General features: G+C 50.9%; 1 protein-coding gene across 2 annotated transcripts in view; it reads left to right on the top strand.

Annotated features, from left to right (window-relative positions):
• LOC147097893 (lysyl oxidase homolog 2-like) overlaps window positions 1–17,018 on the top strand; it is a 102,669-nt gene that overhangs the window by 77,620 nt on the left and 8,031 nt on the right. For both annotated transcript variants that reach the window (XM_085970944.1, XM_085970945.1), the window contains exons 7-10: window positions 326–474; window positions 5,264–5,431; window positions 11,392–11,557; window positions 12,586–12,829. In XM_085970944.1, coding sequence (XP_085827070.1) covers window positions 326–474; window positions 5,264–5,431; window positions 11,392–11,557; window positions 12,586–12,829 — 727 coding nt within the window. The remainder of the gene's footprint in view (window positions 1–325; window positions 475–5,263; window positions 5,432–11,391; window positions 11,558–12,585; window positions 12,830–17,018) is intronic.

Below are 17,018 nucleotides of genomic sequence, written 5' to 3'. Positions count from 1 at the left end.
AGAGAGTATCGGCCCAATCTACTTTATTTCCCCCCCCTTAATTCATCCTTCATCAAGGGGTGATCGGGGACCCTGACCCAGAGGAGTATCTTGGTCCCAGCACCCCATGAGCTGGCATCTGGAGGTTTTACAAAGTGTCGGCCGTAGACGCGGGTGGGGAACGGGCAGACTAGAGAAGCCCCTGACACGAGTAGACCTTGCATCTCCTCAGGGCTGCATTGCTGCAACGTCCTCGGAGCAGAGTCTGTGATGCCCGTCACTGGTTGCATTGCCTCGGGGTTCAACATGTGTCCAGTCCTCACTGGCTCCTTGTACTCTCTCGCAGGAATCGGCTTGGCTCATATGAACGAGGTGCTGTGCACAGGCTTTGAGAGGTCCATCGTTGACTGCAATTTCAACCAGGACAACCTGTGTGACCACAAGGAAGATGCTGCCGTGCGTTGCAACATCCCCGCCATGGGCTTCGAGAACCAGGTGCGTTAAAGCCTCTTCTTCAGATCACCGCGGCAATTCCGTCCTGTGCAAAAAATACCAGCTGCGACTTGCATTTAACAAGGTGAAGCGTCCCAAGGGTGCCTCGCAGGAGCAATTATAAATTTGACACCGAGCCACATAAGGAGATAGTAGGACAGGTGACCAAAAGCTTGGTCAAAGAGGTCAGTTTCAAGGAGCGTCTTAAAGGAGGAGAGAGAGAGGCGGAGAGGTTTAGGGAGAGAATTCCAGAGCTCGGGGCCCGGGCGGCTGGAGGCACGGTGGAGCAGTGGAATTCGGCAGTCATGTATCCAACATTCTCCTTCCTCTCCCATTCCTGGTGTCTCCCTGTGCACTATGCAGTGTTTCCTGGCTGATTGAGTGGCCAGGATACCTGGTCACGGGGCTCAGCTGGTGGTGACCTTTGTTCGGTCAGTAGGACAGTTGCAGGAATGGCCTGAGGTGTTTTCCTTCAGTCACTCGCTCACTCCCTGTTGCGTAGCGACAGCTTTGTGTTGCGAATTTCCCTCCACAACCCCCCCACAACAGTGTAGCTAAGCTCAAGATCACAAGACGTATACAGATGGAAAAGGCCATTCGGCCCATCATAGTTCATTCATCCAAGCGTTTATGCTCCACTCGAGCCTCCTCCCGTCTTTCCTCATCTAAATCTATCAGCATAACCCTCGATTCCCTTCTCCCTCACGTGCTTGTCCAGCCTCCCCTTAAATGCATCCATACTATTCACTTCAACCACTCCCTGTGGTAGCGAGTTCCACATTCTCACCACTCTCTGGGTAAAGAAGTTTCTCCTGAATTCCCTATTGGATTTATTAGTGACCATCTTATATTGATGGCCTCTCGTTTTGCTCTTCCCCACAAGCGGAATATATTTTTCCTGCACTCTGTTGAACACCATTTTAAATGTTTCCCATTGCTGTTCTACATCGTTGTTTGCCAATATTGTTGCCCATTTTTCCCCCCCAAGTTCTATTCTCAGCCCCTCAATCAGCTTTTCTACAATCTTGTAACCTGGTTTTCATCATATTTATGTCCTTCTCAATTATCATCTTAAAGTGTATTATATTATGGTCACTATTGCCTATATGTTCCCCTGCTTTTACTTCTCTTATCTGCTCTGGTTCATTCCCCATGGCTAGATCCAATAGCGAATCCTCCCTTGTTGGGCTTTTTACATATTGGGTTAGAAAGGAGTCCTGTACACATTGTAGAAACTCCATTCCCTTATCCCCTTTACCTACCTCTTCTGTCCAATTAATATTGGGGTAGTTGAAATCCCCCATGATTATTATTCTATGGGCCGTATTTTCTGATCGGAGGCTTCCTGCGAGCGGAAGCCTCCGATCTGGAAAAAATCTACGTACTTGCCTGAGGGCTCCCGGGGTGCGTATAGTTCCGATGCTGGGCCTCTCGAACTCCAAATGTGCAGGGCCCACGTATCCCAGGGGCGCATGGGGTTCACAAGCGTCCCCGGGATCACGTGGGCCATGGGGAGCGATTCACAGAAGGGAATCTCCCTTCATACACTTGACAGATAGACCCGTCAAATATATGAATGGAGATCACCCCAAAAACACTAAAACATTTTTTTTTTTAAAATGTAAATCACATTTTTAAAATTAGTTGTAATTACAATAAATTTAATATTTTAAACAAAAATTAAATTTTTTGAAAAAAATAATTGAAGTTTTTTACAGGGCTACAAATAAACTTACTTTTTTAAAAAGTATTTTTAAATGATTGAAAATGTTTTCTATTTTTCTTTTGCTTTTTTCAACTCTTATCCTGGTAAAAGCAGGCCTTACTCCTGCTTTGACCAGGCGTAAGAATTCTGGAAGGTTTTCTGCGGGCGGAGGGGCTCCAGAATGCGGAACTCCCCCCCCGCAGAGACCCTGCTCCCGGGCAGGCGTCCGATCTCTCAAGCATTCCTGACCGATCGGAAATGCTGGTTTCCAGCGCACGCGCTGTGCATGCCTGAAACCGGCATTTCCGATATCCCTACGGCTGGGTGCAGAGCCCGTACTCATCCGTAGGGATCGGAATATCCAGGCCTATGGTTTTTACTCATTTCCTTAATTTGTCTGCATATTTCTTCCTCCACCTCCCTTCCACTATTAGGTGATCTGTAGATTACACCTATTAGTGTGATTGATCCTTTATTATCTTTTATTATCTCTATCCACATGCATTCTATTTTTGTCTTGCTGATATCTGCGTCACTTTTTTCTACTGCCGTTATGTTATCCCTGATAAGTACAGCTACTCCACCTCCCCTTTTTCCCTCCCTATCTTTTCTAAATGTGTTATACCCTGCAATGTTTAATTCCCAGTCCTGATCTTTCTGTAGCCATGTCTCAGTAATCCCTACTATGTCTGGTTCCTCACAACGCATGATTGTCTCCAGCTCCCCTGTTTAATTACGGACACTGTGCATTGCTGTACAGACAGTTTAACTCTTAGAAACATAGAAACATAGAAGATAGGAGCAGGAGTAGGCCATTCGGCCCCTCGAGCCTGCTCCGCCATTCAATGAGATCATGGCTGATCATCCAAATTCAGTACCCTGTCCCTGCCTTCTCCCCATATCCCTTGATCACTTTAGCCTTAAGAAATATATCTAACTCCTTCTTGAATATATTTAATGAATTGGCCTCAACTGCCTTCTGTGGTAGAGAATTCTACATTTCTCTCATTTTTAATAGGATATCCTCTCACTATGTTTAACCATCTTTTTAGACTCTTGTTCTATAATTCTATTTATTCCCTTGCCATCAGTGTCCTCCCTTAATTTATTCTTTCCTGTGCTGTCTTTTCTTGTTTTATTTATATTTAGGCTGGTTACGTTTCTTGTAGAATCCAAGGTTTTCACCTCCACTTCTCTATCCCTAATTCCATTCCAAGTGTTGATCGCTTTGTGTGAAAACAGTCCTAAATGTTGTGGTGTTTGACTCGAGCAGGACTTCAAACCCCATTTCCTATCGGGGACTGAGACCTATGACTTCCCTCTCCACTGCCCTTAGCTTGCTCCCACCCCCACTGATCCCTTTCTCCGTGCTATTGGACACTACTTCTCCATTGCTCTCCTTATTTATCTCAAAACTCAATCCTTCAGAAGCCACAACTTCTCCAGAACTCTGGCACCCACTTCCTGTCCCACACTGAGTCTAACTTGTCAGTTGCCCCCATCCCAGCTGACCTCCATTTGGTATCCTCCCAACACATTGAATTCAAAATCTCTGTCCTCGTTTACAAATTCTTCCATGGCCTTGCCCCACCCTACCTCTTTTTTTTATTCGTTCCCGGGATGTGGGCGTCGCTGGCAAGGCCAGCATTTATTGCCCATCCCTAGTTGCCCTCGAGAAGGTGGTGCTGAACCGCCTTCTTGAATCGCTGCAGTCCATGAGGTGAAGGTGCTCCCACAGTGCTGTTAGGGAGGGAGTTCCAGGATTTTGACCCAGCGACGATGAAGGAACGGCCGATATATTTCCAAGGCAGGATGGTGGGTGACTTGGAGGGGAACTTGGAGGTGGTGGTGTTCCCATGCGCCTGCTGCCCTTGTCCTTCTAGGTGGAAGAGGCCGCGGGTTTGGGAGGTGCTGCCGAAGAAGCCTTGGCGAGTTGCTGCAGTGCATCTTGTAGATGGTACACACTGCAGCCACGGTGTGCCGGTGGTGGAGGGAGTGAATGTTTAAGGTGGTGGATGGGGTGCCAATCAAGCGGGCTGCTTTGTCCTGTAACCTGCTCAGCCATGTGTCATCATGTCTCTCCGCCCGGTTGTTTGTTTTTAAATCATTCATCGGATATGGCCAGCATTTACTGTCCGTCCCTAGTTGCCCCCTGAGAAGGTGGTGGTGAGGCAAATTCTTGAACCGCTGCAGTCCGCGCAAGTGACTTTTTTTTTGCAATGGTTTGATACAACTGAATGACACGCTGGGCCATTTCAGAGGGACGGTTAAGAGCCAACCACATCGCTGTGGGCCTGGAGTCACATATAGGCCCAGACCGGGTAAGGACGGCAGGTTTCCAGTAACAGCGCTGTGGGAGCACCTTCACCACACGGACTGCAGTGGTTCGAGGAGAAGGCGGCTCACCACCGCCTGCTCAAGGGCAATTGGGGATGGGCAATAGATCCCGGCCTTGCCAGCAGCACTCCTATCCCGAGAATGAACTACAAGAGATGCGCTGAAAGCGCCCGCTGCGAGTTCTAAATCAAATTCTTCCCTTTGTTTTAATCATGTTGCGCCAACCTGGGTGGTCTCTTGTAGCGAGCTGCCCTCCCCACACTCGATCTCTGCTGCCGCTGGCTGTGCCAGGACTGGCAATCTTGCTGCCAGTAAATGCCGGCCTTGCCAGCGACACCCACACCCCGAGACCAAATGACAACAAAGCCGCCCCCCCCCCGAGAAACGAGTGATTTATGAAAACCACTAGGCACTTGGTCAGAGTATTAAACAAGGCTTTAATCGACTGTTTCACAACATGGAAGTCTAGTTATCCTTCACTAGTTCCTGTTTACAAAATGTCCCTGAGCAAGCTGGGCCCGTGCCCGAGTGTTTATACTCTCCCTGGACAGCGCCACCAGCAGGCCGCCCAGTATATTTCATAAGTCCTTTTTACATGAATGGCACGATTTATGTCAATGAGTGTGGTGGAATAGTTCAGGGGGACGTCTTGTAGAAGAAGGGTGGTCTTGGAAGCGCTTACTATAACGGCCGAGATCTCTCTAAAGCTCTCACTCTCTTGTCTGTTTTCTTCAACCGCCCTGCGCACAGATTCGCCTGGCGGGAGGGCGCACGCCGTTCGAAGGCCGCGTGGAGATCCTCGCCAAGAAGAACGGCACCCTGAGATGGGGGACGGTCTGCAGCAACAACTGGGGCATCATGGAAGCCACGGTGGTGTGCCGGCAACTGGGGCTGGGCTTTGCCGACCACGCAGTCCAGGTAGGTTGCCGTCCCGGTCCTTGCCCGCTTTAGACCCGCGCGCACATCGGCCGAGCAGCGTGACTGGGCAGCTGCCAGCTGAATCTTCCAGAAGCTCAACCAGAAAACGGCACAGGCAGAAATTTGGCATACGCACCATCAATAGCACCCAGATGTTGTGTGAAGTTATGTTAAACTTGTATTTGGTTAGACCACACTTGGAGCGCTGTGCACAGCTCTGGTCTCCATTGTGGTAAACCACTGTTATAGTTATCACTGTATATTGTTCTCACTGTTCTCACTGTCACATCACTACACGAGGTCGCCTCTTGTCGCACTGTTATACCTGGGCTGACCACCTCCGACTCCGCCCATTACCTGCCCAGGTATAAAGGTAGCTGACTGGCTAGTATTCCTCCCTGTTGGATCGGATCACCCACGAGGGTGGGCTCTGTTATTTAGCCAATAAAAACCTTCAGTTACGTTCTTAACTCGTCGCCTTTTATTGGACTAATTGATAGGCATATCAATTTTATTGGCTAAATTTTAAAGATGTCTGATAATGAACAGCAACAGCAAGGAGCTCACCCAGCAGCACAGCAACAGCGGCCTCCAGACAACGGGCCACACCAGCCGGCTTGGCTGCAAGCCTTGAAACCACCATACCTGGATCTAAACCCACAGGCACCAAACTCAGCCAACGACTTCAAACACTGGCTGGACTGCTTCGAATCGTACCTGGAGGAAGCCGTCGTCCCTCAGAGATCCAAACTAAGAGTCCTGAAAGCCCAAGCGAGCCCGAGAGTATATACACTCATCCAGGACATGACTACGTACGACGACGCCATCAACCTACTGAAACAGCAGTACCGGAGCCCGGTAAACTACATGTACACTAGGCATCTCTTAAGATCTCGCCAGCAACAGCCAGGAGAATCGATAGCTGAATTTTCACGAGCGCTGAGACAACTCGGCAGGAACTGTGACTTTAAAGCGGTGACGGCTACTGCGAACATGGAAGACAATGTCCGCGACGCCTTGGTGAGAGGCCTACGTTCCGACTACACACGGCAAAGACTGCTTGAAGCTAAGGACATAGACCTGGACAAGGCCGAAGCCCTCGCCCTCACCCTAGAGGCCACCCAGCAAGACCAGGAAGCGTTTGCCAGGTACTATTCGCGACCCTGGGACTCGGGCCCGACCCCCACCCCACCACCCTTCACAGCGCTGCCCCCGGGACCTACCTCAGCGTCTGCATCACGGATCCGACCGGGCCCGCTAGCCCCGGTACCGGCCCCGACATCAGGCAACCCCGATCGGGCCGCTGGCTGCTTCTTTTGCGGCCAGGAGAAGCATCCGAGGTCGCGCTGCCCAGCCAAAAACTCGACCTGCAAAACCTGCCTCAAGAAAGGCCACTTCTCCAAGGCCTGCAGAAGCAAATCCTCAGAAGCCAGCAGTGCCTCATGCGAACCCTGGGGGCGGCCATCTTTGTGCGGGGCAGCCGAAGCCTGCAGAGCCTCATGGGAAAACCAGGGGCGGCCATCTTTGTGCGGGGCAGCCGAAGCCTGCAGAGCCTCATGGGAAAACCAGGGGCGGCCATCTTTGTGCGGGGCAGCCGAAGCCTGCAGAGCCTCATGGGAACAGCAGGGGCGGCCATCTTTGTGCGGGGCAAACGATTTAAACAGAGCCTCATGTGAACTACGGGGGCCGCCATCTTCGCCGCCATCTTGTCATGACAACGACGCGCTCATCTACACCCTAGCTTCCGTGACCCTGGATCAAGCCCGCCCGCACCACCTGGCCAGCTCAATGATGGACATCAAAGTCAACGGCCACGCCACGACCTGCCTGTTCGACAGCGGAAGCACGGAGAGCTTCATCCACCCAGACACGGTGAGCCACTACTCCCTCCCCGTCCTGCCAACGCGCAGCCGCATCTCGATGGCATCGAGGTCGCACGCCACAGACATCAACGGCTACTGTGTCGTGACATTGTCGGTTAAAGGGACAGAGTATAAAAATTTTAAACTCCTCGTACTCCCCCAGCTGTGCGCTGCCGTCATACTAGGGCTGGACTTCCAATCCCACCTCCAAAGTGTAACCCTAGCATACGGTGGACCCCTCCCCCCACTCACAGTCGACAACCAGCGAAAGTTAAACCGCCCACCGCGTAACACCTGCAGCCTATCCACCCTCAAGGTACCGCCACCTTCCCTGTTCGCTAACCTCACCCCCGACTGCAAACCTGTCGCTACTAAGAGCAGGCGGTACAGCGCTGGGGACAGAGCCTTCATTAGCTCTGAGGTGCAGCGACTCCTGAAAGAGGGCATTATTGAGGGGAGCAGCAGCCCCTGGCGTGCCCAGGTGGTGGTAGTCAAGACCGGCGACAAAAATCGCCTGGTTATCGACTACAGCCAGACCATAAACAGATACACCCAGCTGGACGCATACCCCCTCCCCCGCATATCGGACATGGTCAATGAGATTGCACAATACCGCGTATTCTCGACCATCGACCTCAAGTCGGCCTACCACCAACTCCCCATCAGCCCGGAGGACAGCCAGTACACCGCCTTCGAGGCGAATGGCCGCCTCTACCAATTCCTTAGGGTCCCCTTTGGTGTCACCAACGGGGTCTCGGTTTTCCAACGGGAGATGGACCGGATGGTTGACCAGAACGGACTACAGGCCACTTTCCCCTATCTCGATAACGTCACCATCTGCGGCCGCAACCGGCAGGACCATGACGTGAATCTGGAGAAATTCCTCCGTACGGCCCAACGGCTGAACCTCACCTACAATAAGGAGAAATGCGTGTTTAACACAGCGCGCCTTGCCATCCTTGGCTGTGTAGTAGAGAACGGAGTCATCGGCCCCGACCCCGAAAGAATGCGCCCCCTCATGGAGCTACCCCTCCCCCACTGTCCAAAAGCACTTAGGAGAACCCTGGGGCTTTTCGCCTACTATGCCCAATGGGTACCCAATTATGCGGACAAAGCCAGACCCCTCCTGAAAACCACATCCTTCCCCCTCACGGAAGAGGCGTGCGCGGCCTTCTCCCTCATTAAGGGAGACATAGCCAAGGCCACAATGCACGCAGTGGATGAGTCAATCCCCTTCCAAGTGGAGAGCGATGCATCCGACTTCGCCCTAGCCGCTACCCTTAACCAGGAGGGTAGGCCGGTAGCCTTCTTCTCAAGGACCCTACAGGGCCCCGAGACCCGACACTCGTCGGTCGAGAAGGAAGCCCAGGCAATTGTGGAGGCAGTACGGCGCTGGAGGCACTACTTGGCAGGCAAACGATTTACCCTCCTCACCGACCAACGCTCGGTTGCCTTCATGTTTAATAACAAGCTGAGGGGCAAGATCAAGAACGACAAAATCTTGAGGTGGAGAATCGAGCTTTCCACCTATGATTATGAGATCTTGTACCGGCCCGGTAAACTGAACGACCCCCCTGATGCTCTTTCACGCATTACATGCGCCAGCGCGCAAAGTGATAGACTTCAGACCCTCCACAATGACCTCTGCCACCCCGGAGTCACCAGACTCTACCATTTCATTAAGGCCCGCAACCTGCCATACTCCATCGAGGAGGTCAGGACCATGACCAGGAACTGCCAGATCTGTGCTGAGTGCAAACCGCACTTCTATAAGCCGGACAGAGCAAGCCTGATCAAGGCCACCCGCCCCTTCGAGCGTCTGAGCATCGACTTCAAGGGGCCCCTACCGTCATCCGACCGTAATGTGTACTTCCTCAACATCGTTGATGAGTACTCCCGTTTCCCCTTTGCCTTCCCCTGCCCAGACATGACCAGTAACACGGTCATTAAATGCCTGAACAAACTCTTCGCCTTGTTCGGGTTCCCGAACTATATACATAGTGACCGGGGCGCCTCCTTCATGAGCGAGGAACTCCGTCAGTTCCTATTGGAGAGGGGTATTGCAGCAAGCAGGACCACCAGCTACAACCCCCGAGGGAACGGCCAGGTGGAAAGAGAGAACGCGACGGTATGGAAGGCCACCCTCTTAGCCTTAAAGTCTAAGGGCCTCCCAACCTCCCGCTGGCAAGAGGTCCTCCCGATTGCGCTGCACTCCATCCGGTCACTACTTTGCACTGCCATTAACACCACCCCCCATGCTCGAATGTTTGTCTTCCCCAGGAAGTCGACTACGGGAACCACCCTACCAACCTGGCTGACCTCTCCGGGACCCGTCTTGCTGCGAAAGCACGTGAGGGCCCATAAAACGGACCCCCTGGTCGAGAAGGTGAACCTCCTGCACGCCAACCCCCAGTACGCCTATGTGGCTTACCCAGACGGACGGGAGGACACTGTCTCCTTACGAGACCTCGCACCCTCACCCCCCCCTCCCAACCCCCCGAGTCCAGCCGAGGTAGACGGCATGCCGGAACCCCACGAGCCTTTGCCGACTACGCAGACACCAGCTTTAACACCGGATAATGTAACACCGCCGCTGCGACGATCGGAGAGGCTAACGAAGCCTCCGGACAGACTGACATACCAGAGCTGGTAATACACTTCACCCCGCCGGACTCTAATCTAAACAAGGGGTGAATGTGGTAAACCACTGTTATAGTTATCACTGTATATTGTTCTCACTGTTCTCACTGTCACATCACTACACGAGGTCGCCTCTTGTCGCACTGTTATACCTGGGCTGACCACCTCCGACTCCGCCCATTACCTGCCCAGGTATAAAGGTAGCTGACTGGCTAGTATTCCTCCCTGTTGGATCGGATCACCCACGAGGGTGGGCTCTGTTATTTAGCCAATAAAAACCTTCAGTTACGTTCTTAACTCGTCGCCTTTTATTGGACTAATTGATAGGCATATCATCCATATTATAAAAAAGGATTGAGAGACACTGGAGAAGGTGCAGAAGAGATTTGCAAAGGATGATACCAGAACTGAGAGGTTATAACTATCAGGAAAGACTGAACAGGCCGGGGCTCTTTTCTCTAGAAAAGAGAAGGCTGAGGGGTGACCTGATCGAGGTCTTTAAAATTATGAAAGGTTTCGATAGGGTAGACACAGAGAAGATGTTCCAATTGTTGGGGAGACCAGAACTAGGGGTCATTAATCTGAGATAGTCACTGATAAATCCAGTGGGGAATTCAGGAGAAACTTGCTTTCCCCGGAGAGTGGTGAGAATGTGGAACTCGCTGCCACAGGGAGTGGTGGAGGTGGGAGGTCGTGTGTTGAAGCCTCCTGGAATACGTCCACCCAGAGCTGGCATCCCCACCGACCCCTCGTGGATCCGCCGGCGGCCCCAAAGCCCACTGATTATTTTTGTAGGATGATTTCATCCTCCCTTCCGTATCCTGCGATCACCTCTTTTTTTCTCAGTAGAGTGTCCTGAGGTGCAGCTGAGGGATAAGCTCTGGAGAATGGGATTGGGTTGGGGTGTGGGATTGGGGTGTGGGATTGAGGGGATTGGGGTGTGGGATGGAGGTGGGATTGAGGGGCGGGGAGGTGGGATTGAGGGGCGGGGAGGTGGGATTGAGGGCAGTCAGAGGCGACAGCTACGCCAATGGCTTGGAGCAAATCTAAATGTGATTTACCCACGGTTACGTGGAGAAATTTCTTCACTCAGTGGGTGGTGAATCTTTGGAATTCTCTACCCCAGAGGGTTGTGGAGGCTCAGTCGTTGAGTATATTCAAGACAGAGAGCGATAGATTTTTGAATATTAAGGGAATCGAGGGATATGGGGATAGTTCAGAAAAGTGGAGATGAGGTAGAAGATCAGCCATGATCTTATTGAATGGCGGAGCAGGCTCGAGGGGCCAAATGGCCGACTCCTGCTCCTATTTCTTATGTTCTTATGAATGGGCAACTGGGGCAAATAAGCTCCTAAATTCTAGGCACCCAAGGATGCTCCTGGTCGATTAGCTCAGCAGCTTTTCCCCGTGTTTTCCCGCTCGCCGATGCTTCACCGATTGTTTGGGATTTCTCCTCAGGAGACTTGGTTCTGGGAGGGTGACCGGACTGCGGATGAGGTGGTGATGAGCGGCGTCAAATGTTCAGGCACCGAGATGTCCCTTTTCCAGTGCCTTCACCACGGTGAAGACCTCGATTGCCCCACCGGAGGGGGGCGCTTCGCTGCGGGCATCTCCTGCACGGACAGTAAGTCCCTTCTTTCCACACCTTGCGTTAGTTCAGTTGAATTATTTCGCTCCCTGTTCTCTCCCCCTTCCGCCCACTCCCCATGATCCATCTCCCCAAGAGAAAGACTCATTTGCATTTCTATAGCGCCTTTCACGACCTCAGGATGTCCCAAAGCTCTTTACAGCCAATGAAGTACTTTTTGAAGTGGAGTCACTGTTGTAATGTGGGAAACACGGCAGCCAATTTGCACACAGCAAGCTCCCACAAACAGCCACGTGATAATGACCAGATTGGTCTTTTTTTTAGTGATGTTGATTGAGGGATAAATATTGTCCAGGACACCGGGGATAACTCCCCTGCTCTTCTTCGAAATACTGCCCCAGGATCTTTATCCATATCCCTCAGAAAGAAAGACTTGCATTTATATAGCGCCTTTCATGACCACCGGATGTCTCAAAGTGCTTTACAGCCCTTAATACCCTTAACTAATAAAAAGCTATCAAGCCCGTAGCATGGACTTGTCACAGTTGAATGATGTGATGGGAGAGTTAGATGAGCGTCAATGAGCCAAAGGCCTTTTTCTCCTTCTTGACCTCTCTTAACTCAACACATGCGACTGAGGATTCAAAGAGCTTTGGGAGGGGCGTGGGTACTTGGTGAGGGGGCAGCTTGCTGGCCTGTCCTGGCACGGAACAAATCCTGACCGGTGAGAAGGTCCCAGATCAGATTCCCAGTCTGTGCTCACTTGGCTTATCTCGGCTGCAGAGAGGACATTTGGTCCGAGTCCGCTGACCTAGTTGGGGGAAATATCAGCCAGGGTTCCTTTTCAGGAGTGCGATCTGTGTCTCCTGCTGGAAGGTGAGTGGGTGCATGCGTTCGGCTGTGACTCCCTCCAAGGCCATCACCATCAAGGCTGGTGCGCGACCTGGGGAATTATAATCCAGGAATAATTTGATCCATCGGGAGAGATTGGGGTTGGAGCTGGGGTGGGCGACAGGGTTGGGAGCACCTTGCCAATGTTAACGCTTCTGTCCTCTCGTTTCCAGCTGCTTCCGATCTCGTTCTTAATCCCCAGATCGTGGAGGAGACCACGTATCTGGAGAACCGACCCATGGTCATGCTGACGTGCGCGATGGAGGAGAAGTGCCTGACCAGCACGGCCGTTGGCCAGCCGCTCTTGTCCAGCTACCGCCGGCTGCTGAGGTTCTCCTCCCAAATCCACAACAACGGGGAAGCGGACTTCAGGCCCAAGGCCGGCCGCCATGCTTGGGTGTGGCACGAGTGTCACAGGTACGTGTGTCTGTGTGTGTGTGCGTGTGTGCACCCGACTGCTTACTCGCATTTCTCCACTCCGGCAGCAGGCTCGATGGGCCCAATGGCCTCCTTGTGTGCCGTATCATTCTGTGGTTCAATACCGCAGTGTGCCGTCACACTAACGTGGGTTGCCATTGTGCCCTTGATTGTGCCCTCACATGAGAAAAGGTCATTCATTAACACTAGATAATCCCCAGGGACCCACTGCCGTCAGGTGATAGTAGCCCGTCTATTGGAGTCCAGTGTTTCACGGTGAACTGACCATCTATTGGAGTCCAGTGTTTCACGGTGCACTGACCATCTATTGGGAGTCCAGTGTTTCACGGTGAACTGACCATCTATTGGAGCCCAGTGTTTCACGGTGAACTGACCATCTATTGGAGCCCAGTGTTTCACGGTGCACTGACCATCTATTGGAGTCCAGTGTTTCACGGTGCACTGACCATCTATTGGGAGTCCAGTGTTTCACGGTGAACTGACCATCTATTGGAGTCCAATGTTTCACGGTGTACTGACCATCTATTGGAGTCCAGTGGGGAAAATGCTAGAGTCCATTATAAAAGATGTAATAGCAGAGCACTTGGAAAACAGTGACCGGATCGGACAAAGTCAACGTGGATTTACAAAAGGTAAATCATGCTTGACTAATCTACTGGAATTTTTTGAGGATGTAACTGGTAAAATAGATAAGGGAGAACCAGTGGATGTGGTGTATTTGGACTTTCAAAAGGCTTTCGATAAGGTCCCGCATAAGAGATTAGTGTGCAAAGTTAAGGCACATGGGACTGGGGGCAAGGTATTGACTTGGATAGAGAACTGGTTGGCAGACAGAAAGCAAAAGTTGGAATAAACGGCTCTTTTTCCAAGTGGCAAGCAGTGACTAGTGGGGTACCGCAGGGATCGGTCCTTGGACCCCAGCTATTCACAATATATATTAATGATCTGGACGAGGGAACTAGATGTAATATCTCCAAGTTTGCAGACGACACAAAGCTGGGTGGGCGTGTGTGCTATGAGGAGGATGTCGAGAAACTCCAGTATGATTTGGACAGGTTGGGTGATTGGGCAGAAGCAGATGCAATATAATGTGGATAAATGCGAGGTTATCCACTTTGGTGTCAAAAACAAGAAGGCAGATTATTATCTGAATGGCAATAGATTGGGAGAAGGGGAAGTGCAATGAGACCTGGGCGTCCTTGTGCACCAGTCACTGAAGGTAAGCATGCAGGTGCAGCAGGCGGTTAAGAAGGCAAATGGTATGTTGGCCTTCGTAGTGAGAGGGTTTGAGTACAGGAACAAGGATGTCTTGCTGCAGTTGTACAGGGCCTTGGTGAGACCACATCTTGAGTATTGTGTGCAGTTTTGGTCGCCTTATCTGAGGAAGGATGTTCTTGCCATGGAAGGAGTGCAGCGAAGATTCACCAGGCTGATGCCTGGGATGGCAGGAATGACGTATGAGGAGAGATTGGGTCGATTGGGCTTGTACTCGCTGGAGTTTAGAAGAATGAGAGGGGGTCTCATTGAAACTTATAAAATTCTGACAGGAGTGGACAGATTAGATGCAGGAAGGATGTTCCCGATGGTCGGGGAGTCCAGAACCAGGAGTCACAGTCTAAGGATAAGGGGTAAGCCATTTAGGACAGAGATGAGGAGGAATTTCTTCACCCAGAGAGTGGTGAACCTGTGGAATTCTCTACCACAGAAGGCAGTTGAGGCCAATTCATTAAATATATTCAAGAAGGAGTTGGATATATTTCTTAAGGCTAAAGGGATCAAGGGATATGAGGAGAAAGCAGGGACAGGGTACTGAATTTGGATGATCGGCCATGATCGCATTGAATGGCGGAGCAGGCTCGAGGGGCCGAATGGCCTACTCCTGCTCCTATCTTCCATGTTTCTATGTTTCACAGTGAACTGACCATCTATTGGAGCCCAGTGTTTCACGGTGAACTGACCATCTATTGGAGTCCAGTGTTTCACGGTGAACTGACCATCTATTGGAGCCCAGTGTTTCACAGTGAACTGACCATCTATTGGAGCCCAGTGTTTCACAGTGAACTGACCATCTATTGGAGCCCAGTGTTTCACAGTGAACTGACCATCTATTGGAGTCCAGTGATCACCAGTCCACTGATCATCTATTGGCGTCCAGTGTTTCACAGTGAACGGACCATCTATTGGAGTCCAGTGTTTCACGGTGAACTGACCATCTATTGGAGTCCAGTGTTTCATGGTCCACTGACCATCTATTGGAGTCCAGTGTTTCACGGTGCACTGACCATCTATTGGAGTCCAGTGTTTCATGGTCCACTGACCATCTATTGGAGTCCAGTGTTTCACGGTGCAGTGATAAAATTGTGAACTGGTTCTGCAGCAGCAGTTTTTACTGAGGGATCAGAATGTGCACGTTCCATTTTTTCGGAATGTCTGTTTCTCATCAGTCATTATCCTCCCTGTATTTAGCAAGTAACATGAACCCTAGGGAATGTGCAAACAGTACAATCCCATCACTTTGCCACGCTGTCTCCTCTGATGATGAATCTCTCCGCTCCTCCCATTCTGGCCTCTTGTGCATCCCCAACTTTAATCGCTCCCCCATTGGCAGCCGTGCCTTCAGCTGTCTGGGCCCTGAGCTCTGGAATTCCCTCCCTAAACCTCTCCGCCTCCTTTTAAGACGCTCCTTTAAAACCGACCTCTTTGACCAAGCTTTTGGTCACCTGCCCTAATATCTCCTTGTGTGGCTCGGTGTCAAATTTTGAGGTGCCTTGTTGTTGATGAAAGGTGCTGATCTCCCTGGGGTGGGACTTGAACCCACAACCTTCATAGCCGAGAGGTGAGAGTGCAACCGACTGAGCCAAACTGGCATAGTTTTCTGTGGCGGGGGCTTAAAAACCACAGCTTACTGACTCCGAAGCAGGGAGTCTCCCGAGCTGTCTGCCAGTGCAGTAACCGTGCAATTGCCACTTCAGCCAGTGCCCTCTGAAACTGCGCCCTGTTTCAGCTGTACACTTGGCAGCCGAAAATATTACAGTTTAAATATAAGCTCCTTGATTGAAATGTTATGTGAAAAAAGTGACGTTGACCCAAGTATTGTGTAATGATAGAGCAGTCCTGAGGTCAGAGGGTCTAAAGTAGGATATAGCCACTAATTACAGGCATATTCTGGGCAAACTCCTGCCCGCAATTCGCCAACATAACGTTTATCAGCCAAATAAAAATCAACCCTTAATCAATTTGACACTAAGTTATGATAGCAAAATACTGTGGATGCTGGAAATCTGAAATAACAAACAGAAAAAGCTGGAAAAACTCAGCAGGCCAGGCAACATACGTGGAGCGAGAAACAGAGTTAACATATTTCAGGTCGAAACCCTTCTTCTGAAGAAGGATTTCAACCAGAAACGTTAACTCTGTTTCTCTCTCCACAGATATTGCCGGCCTGCTGAGTTTTTCCAGCTTTTTGTGACACTACGTTATATTGCTTGCATTTAATTGTTGGTTGTTCATGTATTTTTCAAGGGGTGAACTGCCTCTTTTAATTTCCAGGCGACATTGCCCATTTGTGTGTCATCGGCCACTCCCGAATGTAATCACACACAGTCGAATAGGGCACGGGTCAAAGCTCAGTGGCCTCCCCGATGCGACGTTAAACCGAGGCCCCGTCTGCCCTCCCAGGTGGACGTAAACGATCCCACGGCCACTATTTCGAAGAAGAGCTGGGGGAGTTTTTTCCCGGTGTCCTGGGCCAATATTTATCCCTCAACCAACATCACTTTAAAAAAAAAAACCCAGATTATCTGGTCCCTGATCTCAATTGCTGTTTGTGGGAGCTTGCTGTGCGCAAATTGGCTGCCGCGTTTCCTACATTACAACAGTGACTACACTTCCAAAAATCACTTGGAATCATCGAAATTTACGGCACAGAAGGAGGCCATTCGGTCCATCGTGTCTGTGCCGGCCCCAAAGGAGCTATCCAGCCTAACCCCACTTTCCAGCTCTCGGTCCGTAGCCCTGTAGGTTACGGCACTTCCAGTGCATATCCGAGAACTTTTTAAATGTGATGAGGGTTTCTGCCTCTACCACCCTTTCAGGCAGTGAGTTCCAGACCCCCTCCAAAGATGTGCGGGTTAGGTTGATTTGGCTATGATAAATTGACCCTTAGTGT

This window comes from Somniosus microcephalus, chromosome 30 (assembly GCF_052327205.1).
Source record: "Somniosus microcephalus isolate GS21.2 chromosome 30, FLI_Smic_1.0, whole genome shotgun sequence".
Taxonomy (NCBI): Eukaryota; Metazoa; Chordata; class Chondrichthyes; order Squaliformes; family Somniosidae; genus Somniosus; species Somniosus microcephalus.
This window is presented reverse-complemented; position numbering and strand designations above follow the sequence as displayed.